The sequence below is a fragment of the Cetorhinus maximus genome, chromosome 12 (genome assembly GCF_964194155.1).
Source record: "Cetorhinus maximus chromosome 12, sCetMax3.hap1.1, whole genome shotgun sequence".
Classification (NCBI taxonomy): Eukaryota; Metazoa; Chordata; class Chondrichthyes; order Lamniformes; family Cetorhinidae; genus Cetorhinus; species Cetorhinus maximus.
Window position 1 is genome coordinate 74870323 of NC_135890.1, and position 14762 is coordinate 74885084.

The 14762-nt window shown below is 43.2% G+C and overlaps 1 protein-coding gene across 2 annotated transcripts in view; it reads left to right on the plus strand.

Annotated features, from left to right (window-relative positions):
* The first annotated feature begins 2645 nt into the window (after positions 1–2645).
* Positions 2646–14762, plus strand: part of septin5a (septin 5a) — a 112730-nt gene continuing 100613 nt past the window's right edge. The window contains exon 1 of one of the 2 annotated variants that reach the window (XM_078553905.1): positions 2646–2745. Coding sequence is in view for 1 of the 2 variants with exons in the window: in XM_078553904.1 (XP_078410030.1) it covers positions 5416–5520 (105 nt within the window). In the remaining variant the exon portion in view is untranslated. Of the gene's footprint in view, positions 2746–5326; positions 5521–14762 lie in introns of those variants that run through there. The other variant, XM_078553904.1, reaches the window with a different exon arrangement.

A 14762-nucleotide genomic window follows, 5' to 3' on the forward strand; every position in this document is an offset into this window, starting at 1 on the left:
GAGTGTCAAATCTGGTGAATACATGACAGGCCTTCATTGACGCAATGCCATATATGATAAAGTTGTGTCTCCTTCACTATTGCCTGCATTCTCAAATTCTACATTCCTGTGTGTTACTCTTGAGATGCAGCGACTGTGATGGTGTAGCCACTGAGTTCTGAGTAGCCCTTTAATGGAGCTAATGAAGCCATTGGCTTTCAGTGGCTTTCATCGCAAGGAGATATTCCTCCTTTCTTTCTAAGTAGACTCCTGCACACTCACTCCTGCAGCAACAAGAGGTTAGAGGGCAGCCCCAGAAAGGCTCTCCTTATGTTCACCTTTACCCCCGACTGCCATTTCACAGCCTTCCCTCCCCATCGCCCCTCTCATGTTTGCCCTTCCCCAATGCTGCCATACACAGCCTTCCCTCACTGTTGCACCCCCCCTTCCCATGTCCGTCAACCCCACCCTCGCCTCACAGCCCACCCCTGGTTGAAGTGTTTCTGAAAGTGGAGGGCTGCATGAGCACAGCACAGTGGTGTTCCTCGGGACAATGTAGGCAGAGAGCAGGAGCAGACCAACCCTGCAGCCCCAGCAATGTGGCATTCATCGCTACAACACCGGTGAAGCACTATGGCAGGTAGGCTATGTACATTCCACTCACCCCGAAGTTACCAGTGAACTGAGTTGTGCACTAGTGCACGCGCCCCTTTTCGAACAGATTTGAGGCCGACATAATTTCCCACTGGCGTGACGCAAGATTGGAAAGCGTGACAAGATTCCAGTGAGCAGCCGTTTCAATGAGCATTCATGACATGTTAATGAATGCAAATAGCGTTCATGCCACTAGTTGGCAGGACAACTGACCCGCCACAAGCCCACTATCGGGTGAATTGCAAGCTGTTTTACACTGGTGGATTTCCAACTTTTTGCCTACCGTGGATTCTCTGCCCCGACCCGCCACAAAACCTGCCATGGGAGGCATGGGAAAATTCCGCCCTTTGTCCTTATTAGAGGTGTGAGAAGTGTTCTCATTGGAACATATCTATTTAAGGAGATTGATTGGATAGATGCTGGAAGGATGTTTCCCCCAGATGGGGAGCCTAGAGCTAGGGATTGGCCATTTAGAGGAGAAAGTTCTTCACTCAAAGGGTTGTGGAATTTTGGAATTCTCCGCCCTAGGAAGGTGTGGATGCTCGGTCATTAAGTTTATTCAAAACAGACACCTAGACATTTTTGAATACATAGAGTTAATGGGACAGTTTAGGTGGAAGGTCAGCTATGAACTTATTGAGTGGTGGAGCAGACTTGAAGGGCCAAATGGCCCACTTCTGCTCCTATATTTCTTAGGTTCTTATGTTTCCCTTAATTTCATCTATGCTGTTCACTTCGCCACTCCATGTAGGAGCAGATTCCACATTCTCAGTACTCTCTCTGTATGGATAATTCTACATTTTAGATTACTGAGCCAAAGGAGTGGAAGCTGGATCTCACTGGGGAAAGCAAGTGAATAATGTGGACATAGAGAGAATTTTTTTTTAGAAAGAAGAAAGTACAGAAAGCAAAACCATATAATAAGAAAGACACAATTAAATTTAAGGAATAGCAATTCTCTGCTTAATAATTTATTCATGCGGTGCTGATACACAGAGGTCACATTTTACTACTGTATTTAAAAGGCAGAGAAAAAAAATTACATGGTCTCAGGTGACCAATATTCTGACTTGAGTTGACTCAGAATAGACCAATTTGAATTATATTTGGAAAATGGGTAGAAATCTCCAGCTTTCTGTATCTGATTGCCTGCTCCTGTTTGTGTATCTATGTCGAATTTCTGATTTGTTGGATGTTTTCTACCTGTAGTCAGTTTTTGTCTTTTCTCGGTGTCCTATCACAGATTGAATCAGCTGGAAACTTCCTTATTTTAGTTTTAAGAATGTAAACTATATCAATATATTTCAGTCTGAAAAATAAACATAATGTTGTATTTCCCTCCTCTCCCATGTGTTGACTGCATCACTGGTGGTTGACATTAAGTCAGTCGAAAGGAAAATCGGGCGAAGTGTACAATGGGCGACAAATCCTCAACTATCAATTTTCCACTCACACCCAGAATGAAAATTACCCTATTATCTCTGGGCATGATGTCAGCCAATCCATATTTTTAAAAAACAAAAAGCTAAAATCGATAATTTTTAATGGTTTTGCAGTCACTACTTCTTACCTTAAGTCTTACTGTTAACATTTCTCTTAAGTTGACAGTTGTGCTAATTGCCTGCGTTCTCTCTGTTTAGCATTTTTTGTGTTTGTTTTTCCTCCAGTTGTTTATCTGATTTTTTTTCTACTTGCGCGTTCACCTGATTGGCTCATTATGCCTGCACTCAGCCTCCGATTGGTTTTCCCTGGCACTTCCTTTGCACCTGATTGATTCTGCGACTGGTCTCTTAGTGGCCCGTTGATTGGCTTGCGGGTTCGGTAGCTCGCCTTCGATTGGCTGATCGGGGAAGTATCTTGTGCCCGATTGGCTGTCCGTGCCCTGCTCTTGAATACCATTGGTTAGCTGTCAGTGTCCTGTTATGTGATTGGCCCTATGTGCCTCCCTGCTGTATGTGATTGGCTCCGTGCTTGCGCTGGGTACCAGTTTCACTGTGTCAGTAATCCTGGCTCTCTCGGTGAATCAGGCTCCGTGTGCCCCAGTGTCAGAGGGATTTAAACCTGTCACAATGGTCAGCAACGTCAGGTTTAAAAGCCGAATGCTGAAATCGGGTAAGTCCCATTTATTGCAACGAAAAGGAACCAGATTAACGATTACCATCGGTCTCTTGTGTTCCTCAATAAACCCTTCCATTCACTGCCTCTCCTTTCTCTGCACGGTACGCCGGCTGCCGATGGGCGTCGCTGGGATATTGAACCTGCTCTATTTCACCGACCTGCGCCGCTTTCGCTTGATGCATTCGGTTGTTCTTGTGGGATCCAGAGGAGAAGGAGGTGAGCCCCACACGTTCCTGTTCTCTTTCTTAAATGGCATTGAGGCGGCCTCGCTGCAGAAACGATGCGCCCTCCTTCCGCTTGTAAAAGCGCTTAGTGGCAGTGTGCTCTGAAATGGAAATGGGTTGTGCCGTATCTGACGTGCAAATTTTCGTGCTATAGCGTCCCGATCGGGAAAAAAAAAATGTGCATATTGAATTGACCGAGCTGGGGTGTGGGGATCACTGGCCGGACCCGTGTCTGTCCATTCGGCACCCTTGTTCCGACTGGACGACATTCACTCCCCTTGTCATTTTCCTCCCCAGCCCATTTAAACACCTCTTGTTCAATGTTGTGCAGAGATTTGCAAAGCAAATGAGGCAGAGCTGCTTGGAGCCGGCAAAGCAGATTGCAGGCAAGAGTAAAGGCTTGGGGGATCGACCTGGGATGAGTTCAACACGCAGGAAATCCAATGGGAACGATCCCCATAGTAACTCCATCTCCATTATTTGGTTGGGACCATGTCTGGCTGTCAGATCTCAATCTTTGGTTGCAGTTTGAGGAGGCTTGTCCTGAATTATTTTGTAAACCCAGTGGGATGGATGTTGGTGTGCGGATGTATCATATTGTAAAGACAATAAATACTGACTGATGTGCATAAAGGCGTTTGGTTTGGAATTGCCCTAATCCGATTCTGCTTATTCTTCAGGGACTAGACCGTGCCCAGTCTCGTTCACCCTAAAACCCGTACACAGGGAACCTAGTGGCTAATTTTTCGCCGTTGCGTCAGGTTTAAAATTGACATTTAATTATTTATACAAACCTCTGACCTGGCAGCCCAGCGCTGTATCGAAAGGTGTTTATTGTGCATTGGGTTCCAAGGGGTTTGAGGGGCGCAAGACCCATGACGCCCAATACTTTGTGCTATTTATTTAACCTGGTGCCACATCAGCGGAAGGGCTCGATGAAAAGCCCAAGTGGTCAAAACATCACTTTAAGGGAAGGGTTCCGGCTCCACGTGTTTTTACTTGTAACTAGAGATGGCAGCTTGAAAGACTCGACGTGATATCAAAGGAGTTTCGGTCATTCATTTATCCTTGTGCAGCTCATTGGATGGGAGTCGGAGGGGGCATGTGTTTGCTGCCTTATGTAAATAGGAAATAACGAAAGTAGGAAAATACGCTAACCAATCAGAACAAGTTGTGTGGGAGCATGCTGTTACACCCATACAATGTGGTGTAAACTGGGCCCGTGTTCAGAACCCTTGGCTGTTTTCACTGTCGCTTTTCTGAGCGCTGGGCTTCGGTTTGAATTGAACCCGGAACTTTCAAAAGCTAGGGTAGGAGATTTTCAGTCAAGATCCATTAAGCCTTAGGTTTGCTGAATATTTAACAGTGGTTAAAGCCACAAGCTTCAGAAGGAAGTCAAGTGGCATTCACGTATTCACTTGTCTTCGTTTCTTCGTCTCCTGTCACAGCCCTGACTCTGGCCCCTGAGTCAGAATGTTGTGGCTTCGGGCATTGTGCAGAAATGCAGGAGCAGAGAGGCAATCCGACGGTGATTGCTATCCTCAGAAGATTCGGGCCATTAAATTTAGTCTTCATTTTATCTCTCAGCTGGACATAAAAGATCCCATGGCACTATTCAACGATGAGCAGGTCAATTCCCCTGGTCCCCTGACCAACATTTGGCCCTCTATCAACGTCAGTGAGACACATTATCTGGTTATTTATCTCATTGCCATTTGTGGGACCTCGCTGCGAGAGATTAGGCTGCTTTGCATCTCTAAATGACAACAGAGATTGCACTGCAAAAATAGTTCATTGACTGAGAAACCCCTTCCGATGTTGTAAAAAGGTATTATACAATTGAAAGTTATTTCTCTTTCTTCATTAGAAAAAATTCAGCACTAGTTTGCATATTGGTGCAACCATTGTAAATTTATTTGTGCGGTATCTCCATATATATATATATGTATCTGTGTGTATATGTTATATATATATATTGTTGATACAGCAAAGGTCAGTTTTTGTTGTGTGTGCATAAATCCCTGGGACAGTACTGCATGGAAAAAGGAGTTTAGACCCGAGAGACTTGGTCTTGTCTTCATCTCGAGCAGGTCGTGGTGGGTGAATGAAACCCCCACTTGTAAAAGCGATCTTCATTATTAAATTCAAGTAATGCAGCATCTACATTATAAAACCCCGTGTGTTTTTATCTGGGGTCTACACCATTTCCACATCATGCCAATTAAAATGGATATCCAGGGTTGTTAGAGGGTGAGCTGTACTTGAAAATAAGTTTAAAGGGCCAGGATGATTCTAGGGCTTTCATGGGCCATTGATTTCTTCTGTTACCTTTTCTGCAAACATGCAGGGTTTCGTGAGCCATCATGGCAATTGTTTTGATTCCATTCCCCCAATACCTTTTGGCACCAATGAGGTTTCGCAATGGGAATCCCCCTACCTCATGTGTGTGGAAGAAGAGGAGGACAACCAAAGGAATGGCAGACAGGCCAAGCTGAATGAGATATGTGCTGTGCCCATCCACTGGTACTTTAATCTGCAGACAGAGGTGAATATACCACACTTTAGTAGATGGTTAATACATAAAGAGGCTCCAAGGCAATTTGTGACAATAGACCCATTGGCATAGAAATATGTAAATGTCAGACTAACTATTAAACTGGAAGGTTCAACTGAAGCACCCCAGTCAGAATATTAGTTTTATGTGGCGCCTGTATCTGTAGATTGGGTACTGGTTGAAATTGTGTAACTTCACCCAGGAAATATCTGTAACATACTGATCACCATCATTTATCTTAGCGCAGTAATGCCTGTAATGGGTGCTAGTTGGTACTGTGTAACAAAGTACGATTATGCAATATTTGCACAGTTTGGGAATGTGTATTGTAGTTGGGGGAGGCCTCTGCTGCTGCTGGCTGGTATTGTGTACTCCATCTGGGCATGTGCCCATGTCACAATGCATATTTACTTGGAGTTCTTTAAGGTAACTGCATTGTTTGACAATTTTTTTTCATTCAATATAATTTGTTTAGATTTTCAGAAACAAAATTTATAACGTTCCACATGTAAGACTTGTTTTTTAAAAAAATATCACGAGTTAATGGAAATTAACTTTGTCAATCTGAAAATTGTCTTGACAATGTGAAGCCCCACATTGTGGCAATAATGAGTGGAGTACCATTTGGATTTGTTATGCTACTTATTATAGTAGATGCTTGCAATAACACTGATGCTCTGCAAGGACCACTCAGCTCCATAATTCATTAAAATCTTGGTCCAAAAATTGAGAGATGAGCTGAATGGCAAAGGAAGGCGAGAGTGATTGTTTTTGACATCAAAGCTGCATTCGACCAAATACATTACCAAAGAGCCTGAAAAGAAACGGAGATATATTGCAATGGGTGGGGGGTGGGGGGGGGCGTTAAATTTCCAATGGCTGGAATGACAGCTGGCAAAAAGGAATAAGGTTATTAAGAGTCATACGGACTCGAAGTGTTAACTGTGTTCCTCTCCGCAGATGCTGTCAGACCTGCTGAGTTTTTCCAGGTATTTTTGTTTTTGTTTAGGAATAAGGTTATGTTTGCTGGAGGCAAATTATCTCAGGATGTTTCTATTGGACAGCTTCATAGGCCTGGATAGCTACAGCTACTTTATCAACAATGTTCCCTCCATTGTAAGTTCAGAAATGGAGATGTTCACTGATGATTGCACAATGTTCAGAATTCTGCAGGTAATGAAGCGGTCCATGCCCACATGCAGCAAGACCTGATTCATCCAAGGCTTGGATGGATAAGTGGCAAGTATCATTTTCACCACACACCTGCCACACAATGTCCACCTCCAACAACAGAGAGCCTAATTACCTCCCCTTGATAGTCATCAGCATTACCATTGATGAGTGCCACACCATTAACATCCTGGGGTCATTATTGAACAGAAACTCAAATGGAACAGCCACATAAATGCCTTGGCTAAGGTAGGAGTTCAGAGAGTATTCTGAGGCGAATGGCTCATCTCTTACTCACCAAAGTCTTTCTCACCTACAAGACATAAATCAGAAGTAACCCCTTGCCTGGATGCAGCTTCAAACACAGTCAAGAAATTTGGCACTTTGCAGGACCAAGCTGTCTACTTCTCCAGCCATCAGCTAAGAAATGACTACCTTCACCTGCTGTCCTATCTACAAGATGCTCTGCAGTGAGTCGCCAAGGCTGCATCAGCAGCATCTCCAAAACCTGCAACCTCCACCATCTAGAAGGGCAAAGGCAGCAAGTGCATGGGAACACCATCACCTTCAAGTCCCCTTCTCTCCTGACTTAGACATATATCGCCATTCCTTCTTTGTCACTGGCTCAAAGTCCTGGATCTTCCTGCCTAATTGCATTATGGGGACACCTTCACATCATGGACTGCAGTGTTTCAAGATGACTCACCACCATCTTCTCAAGGCCAACTAGAGATGGACAATAAATTCATGCCTTGCTAGCTATGCCACACTCTGAAGAACGATTAGAAACAAAATTGGATTCATTGAACATATCAGGCTGTTTGATCATGGTAGATCAAAAATATTCAAAGCAATCTAGACAGATTGAACAGATGTATAGATTATAGATGTGGCAGATCATAGTAAATGGGATAATGTAAGTAACTGAGGCAAGGAACTCATAACATATGCACATAATGCTTGGATCCTATTTTTAGGAGGCTGGTGTAATGCACGAAAGTTCCATTTGAATTTCTGTTCAATGATAACCCCAGGAAATTCATGTTGGGAACTCATCTATGATAATGCTGATGGCTATCAAGAGGAGGTAGTTAGGCTGTCTGTTGTTGGAGGTGGACATTGCCTATCAGATATGTGGCGTGAACGATACTTGCCGCTTATTCGGGGATGCCTGGAACTTATCCAGGTCATGCTGCATGTGGGCATGGACTGCTTCATTACCTGCAGAATTCTGAATGGAGTTAAACATTGTGTAATCATCAGTTCTGATCTTACAATGGAAAAAACATTATTGATAAAGTAGCGGTAATAGCTGAGAACCTACTGGAGGAATACATCATTAGTTTCCTCTGTGTACAAGGGCAACGAGGAATTTAGCCAGCCTGACATTAGCAGATGATAAAAAAGCAAATATTATGTTCAAGCAGTAAAACTGGGGGAATCTGAACAAAGCAACATTGTGCCCACCATTCAAGAAGGACATCCCACTTCCAAATGCCCACTTCCGTAGGGATCAGTCAGTTACCTTGACTGGGCAAGGGGAGCCATTAAAGACACAGGGGTCCTGAAGTTATGCTTTTTCACCATTTCTTTGGGGGAATTCATTAACCTCCTTTTGAAAGATAGGAAATCAGCAGAAATCTCACAGGGAGGGCAACATTAAACATTTCAGGAGTGGAATTCATTGAAACTGACTTTAATGAAACAAACTAAAATAATAGAAATGAAAGTGGTTAAGCCAGGAGAAATAAAACATAAGGTTTGATGCATTGTCAACTGTACATAACTTACAGCCGATGAGCTACAGACACTGCTTATTAGTGTTCAAAACTCATAGAAACATAAACTGAAGCTATAAACATAAACAAGCAATTGGAACACAAATGTAAGGCCTTGATTTTGTGATAGGTCAGAATTATTTGATTGGGCAAAGCCAAGTTCCATAGCAATAGCTAAATGCCTTGCCTGAAAAATGGAGACCATACAAGGCTCAGGGAGATTTACTCTACACAAACAAATCGAGGGAAAGCAGACAAAGGTACCAGGCAGTGCCCACAGCTCACACAGTTCATTTTGCGAAGCAACAGACATCATCCATTGGGATTTAATGATTAGTCAGGTGTAAACTAAACACTCATTGGAATCCCATTTTGGATTAAAAAGCTGGTGTCAAGCTCTTCTGCTTAAAGAGAGGCTATCACCAAAGCTTCAGCGGGGGATGGCACAGTCAATTTATTCTTATAAATAAAGTTAAATGGAAATGAGAAGTTTGGGGTATATTAAACCAATGGCAGGGAGATTGGTTAGCTCAGTTGGCTAGATGGCTAGGCTGTGGATCAGATTAATGCCAACAGCACTGTTTAGCTGAGGCAGACTCGGGGCCTGCCTCCGTGCCCTACATGTATTAAAAAATCACAACACTTTGCCGTGATTTGACCAATTACTACCAAGGACCTGACTTTGGACAGAGAACTCAAGAAAAAGAAGCAAATGACACTTCAGTGGACACTTTTTGCAGCTACTCATAGTATTTAAAAAAATTAATTCATGAGATGTGGGTACTGCTTACAACGCAGGCATTTATTGTCCAACCCTAATTTCCCTTGAGAAGGTGGTGGTGAGCTGCCTTCTTGAACTGCTGCAGTCCATGTACTGATGGTACTTCTAGTGCTGCTAGGGAGGGAGTTTCAGGATTGTGACCCAGCTGCTATAAAGCAATCGAATCAAATAAGCAAAAGTATCTAATATAACAATAACTACTAAAAGGTACAAATCAAAACAAAAATGTCAAAGGGTGTTCACTAATCACAGAAAGTGTCTTTGCGCTGACAGACACTACGGCCAGAATTTTATGGCCCCGCCATGGTATGTCTTCCCCTGGCGGATTCGGCGAGCCATTTAAATCTCCATTCAGTTCGGCAGGACTATAATATCCTGCTGGGTGGAAGGGGCATAAAATCTTGGCCCACATTTTGGAAATTGAAGTGTTGCCCAGATGTGCAAAATGGGCAAAGCACAGAAACATAATGGGCGTGTCTTATTTTGGACAGGCCAATGTTAGATTGAGCTAAACCCACTCTCATTAGGATAGAACAAGTGCATCTCCTTAAAGGACCAGCATAATTTTCAGGGAGGATAACTCACCTAGACCGGCTTCAAGAGAAAGAGAAATAATGCAAGTAACTAAAGCAACAACATCCAATCAAAACAATGGATTCAGGCTAAAGCAAATGTCCCATTTAGTGCCTTCTGGTTGTAAGGGTTATCCAGTGAAGTGGCAGACAAAACATCCTGGTATGGAACTCTGCCTTAATATATGGACAAGCTGCCAGCACACAATGGATGAATTTATAAGGAAAGGTGAAAAACAAAGTAGCTTTGGGTGTCATTGTTGACCATTCCCTGCAATTACCTTTTGATGTGAGGCTGTTAGCAATGGCAAACATAATTAGTAATGAGATACAACTTGAGAGAATTTGGTTCCAGGTTATTTTGGTTTTTTGAAACCTACTTGTAAACTCACATTTGGAACATTTGTGTAGCAAATTGTGGAGGTAGCAAAGAGGGAACAGTGCTGATGATAGGCTGCCTGTAGAAAGGGATATCAAAAGGGATCATAATACAGCTGTACAAAATATTAACAGTGCACATAAGGCAAAATCAGCAGATTGTTCAACCTGTAATTGTGTAACTAGAGGACAGAAATTTCCCACCAAGATTGTAAATTAGATGGCATGCCTTCTTCCTCATCATCAGTTTAGTGAGCATGTCCATCAAAAGCAGTTAATATTATCAATCAATTCCTTAAAAAAAAGTAAACAGATAGTACTCTAATAAAGGATCAAAGATTAGTTTAGACAAAGATGGCAAATTACTTTTTGAAGACCTGTAGTTCCAGCCTGGAAGGCGACAATGCAGGTACAGGCCATACTAAAATATTGTTATAGTTGGAGGTTAGCCCATGATGATGTACTGGCCAGCAATGCTACAGGGACAGCCCAAGCTAAGGTACTGGCCAGCAGGGCTATAAGGGCAGTCCATGCTAAGGTACTGGCCAGAACTGATACAGGGACAGTATTGGTGGAATAATGAGATTCAAATCTGTAGAATACAAGTATCTGGGTTGATAAATGAATATTTTTAAAACTATTTCATGGGATATGGGTGTCACTGACAAGGCCAGCATTTGTTACCCATCCCTAATTGCCCCTGAGAAGGTAGCGGTGAGACGTCTTCTTGAACCACTGCAGTCTATATGGTATAGGTACATCCACAGTGATGTTAGGAAGGGAGTTTCAGAATTTTGATCCAGCGACACTGAAGGAACAGTGATATAGTTCCAAGTCAGGATAGTGTTTGACTTGGCAGGGAACTGGTAGGTGGTGGTGTTCTCATGCATCTGCTGCTCTTGTTCTTGTGGGTGATAGAGGTCTTGAGTTCGGAAGGTGCCATCAAAGGAGTCTTGGTAAGTTTCTGTAGTGCATCTTGTATATGGTATGCACTGCTGCCACTGTGTTTTGGTGGTGGAGGGCAAGTATTTTAGAATAATATCATGGAGCACTTGCTTGATTGGCTTTGCGGCGATGGAGAAACCTCATGTTGCTTCATCTTCTTGGACATTTTACTTATAGTTAGTCACTTACATGATGAGATTAATGAGCTCCCTTCCTAGCAGCACTGTGGGTGTACCTACACCACATGGACTGCAGCAGTTCAAGAAGGCAGCTTACCACCACCTTCTCAAGGGCAATTGGGGTTGGGCAATAAATGAAGGCCTAACCAGCGACACCCACATCCTGTGAAAGAATAACAAAAAGCTGAGGATAGTCCATACTTGTTATAAAACAGACCTGACTATTGGAAGAAAGGACCTTCATGGTTCAAACAGATAGTGCGTGTTTCATGCATTATAGTAGGGTTAGCATGGGCTGTGTCTACATGAGCAGAGATTGGTTCTGTGGGCAGTGCCTCTGTTGATGTTGATCAATATCTTAGAATAATATGTGTCAATATCACTAGTGACCAGTTATCCTAGCACAGTCATTATTAATGCTAACTGGTAAGTCCAGCTGGTGCCGTGTTCGATGTTGATCAATGCAATAGTATAAATTGCACCCTTTTCCACAATATTGTAAGCTATGCCAGTATGCTCTTGTAAATTGTATTGGCATGGATTGAAACCCTGGTGCTGCTGAGCCAGTATTTGTGCCAATCTTAGCACAACATTCCTTGGGCTTACTCTTGCATAGTTGTATGATAGTAATGTGTTCCCACCCATTTCCTGCAGGCTTCCCATTTTGACTTGTGTTTTTCTTCTCCTGAATTCTAATCAGATATGAGATATCCTGTTAAAATGGGGGATGATTAAGTTATGTTTGGATGAAGGATTTGAGACTGAATTCAATCTGCTGTTTCAATGCGATAATTTACCAAAAAAGAGAAACAGAAAGTGTGTAATTTCGGACGCTTTTAAAGGGTTATTGTTTTCACAGTGAGAAGATCTGAAGCACGGTAGAAAAGCCAAATCCCAGTTTCCTCTTGTTTTATTGAGCTATTGGATGGCCCAAACATTAGCTGTTGATACCTGTTTCTCTATAGTTCAGAGACATGTATTACGGAAAGAGAGGACTTGCAATCTTAAATTCCATCTCCAGCCAACTGGATATGCCATTTGTTAATTTTCTATTATCTTTCCCCTTAAGGAACAGTGGAAAGTATCTCACAGAACAATTGAATCCAATGTCTCCTGCCTTGAAGCTATTTCACTCAGTTCGTGCAGTCATTTTAATAAACGTATGAACGGCGCTCATTCTAGTTCAACAGCAGGAAAAGGCTCAGGACCACAGCTATGAAGTGAGTTTCAGGCCAAACTCACAACCTGGAGAAACAGGAAATTGAGGACCTTCTAGATACTTATTGAACCTTTGTTCAAAATAAATGGGTTTATTGTTGCTCTAATTTTTTTTTGTTTCTTCACCTCTAATTTTATAACCTCCCCTCTCCTGAAGGGGTGATGCCATGATGGAATAGACTTCCAAGGGAAGTGATCACCCTTTCAGTGCAACACATGAGGAATCATTCTGCGTATGTGATCCATGACAGTGGATCAGGAGGAAATAATAAAAGCACTTGATGCCTGTTTCAATCTGTGAAAGAATACCATTGTCCAGTGGGCTAAATTTAACAAGCATACCTAATAACAAGGGGAAAGTACTGATACATTTATCAACGATCTTAAATATTTGCAGAAAACTGTGAATATGGCAGCTTAAAAGATGAACTAATCGAGGACAGAATTTTTTTTGGAGTCTTGGATGAAGCATTGTCTGACCACTTGCAGTCGAGAGATGATCTAACCTTAACAAAGACTATTTTACTGAGCAGACAAGCTGAGGTCAGGAAGCAAAATCTATCAGTGATTCAGAATGACAGGGAGAACCATATCCCAAATACGACTGACTCAGCGGAGTATGTTAAAGTTAAAAGCTGGGAAGAGTGTCCTGCAGTCAGCATCGCAGTGAAGCAGTCCGGGAAGAGTGTCCTGCAGTCAGCATCGCAGTGAAGCAGTCTGGGAAGAGTGTCCTGCAGACAGTTCTTGTTGAAAATAACAAGAGTGACATCACAAGACAGTGTGAGAGAGCAGCGGAGAGATCAGAACTAGCACGAGTGCAGGGAAGCTTCAAAAAGTGACATCAGCACAAGGGTGAGAGCTGATTGGTGAGTAGTGGGTAAGTGTTTTTCTCCAGTTTAAAATAGATTGAGCTAAGGAAAGGTTAGAGTTCTAGTTATTATTTAAAATACATAAATAATTTAACTTTTTTTTACTGCATTTAGCTTAAAGTAAGGGTTTTTTTTTCAACTAAAGACATGGCAGGGCAGCTCAGCCCTGTTATGTACCGCCTGCAACGTGTGGGAAGTCCTAGATGCTCCTTGTGCTCTGACCGACCACATGTGCAGGAAGTGCCACCAGCTGCAGCTACTTGAGCTCTGAGTTTCGGAGCTTGAGCGGCAGCTGGAGGCACTGAGGTGCATCCGCGAGGCTGAGGGTTTCGTGGATAGCACGTTTTTAAACATGGTCACCCCACAGCTTACAGAAGTGCAGACAGAGAGGGAATGGGTGACCCATCAGTTAGAAGAAAGGTGTCAGGCAGATAGTCAGGAAATCCCCTGGGTACATCTCGCTCGAGAAACGTTTTTCTGTGTTGGAAAACTGTGAGAATGAAGGTTCTTCTGGGGAGTGCTACCATGCTCATGGCACTGTGAGTGGCTCAGCTGCACAGGGGGAGAGGAAAAAGAGGGGAAGGGCAATAGTGGTAGGGAAACAGACAGGCATTTCTGTGGCTGTAGACATGACTCCAGGATGGTATGTTGCCTCCCTGGTGCCAGGGCCAAGGATGTCACTGAACAGCTGCAGGTCATTCTAAAGAGGGAGGGCAAACAAACAGAGATCATGGTACATATTGGTACCAACGACATAGGTAGAAAGAGGGATGAGGTCCTGCAAGCAGAATTTAGGGAGCTAGGAAGCAGATTAAAAAACAGGACCTCAAAGGTAGTCATCTCTGGATTACTTCTGGTGCCACGCGCTAGTGAGTATAGAAATAGGAGGTTAGTCCAGATGAATGCATGGCTGGAGAGATGGTGCAGGAGGGAGGGCTTTAGATTTCTGGGACATTGGGATCGTTTCTGGGGTTGGTAGGACCTGTACAAGGCGGATGGGTTGCACCTGAACCGGAATGGGACCAACATCCTTGCAGGGAGGTTTGCTAGTGCTGTTGGAGAGGGTATAAACTAACTTGTCAGGGGGATGGGATCCTGAGAGGAGGTTCAGCAGGGAGAGATGCACAGCCAAAATTAGAAGAGAGAGCAAGTGAGTCTGGAAGGCATAGAAATTATAGGCCATTTAAGGCACAAGGGAGTTTGGCAAGGTTGGATGGTATTTATTTTAATGCAAGGAGTCTGACGAATAAGGCACAAATTAACACATGAAGTATGATGTCATTACAGTCACAGACACATGGTTGAGAGAGGGGCAGGATTGGCAGCTCAATATTCCAGGATAT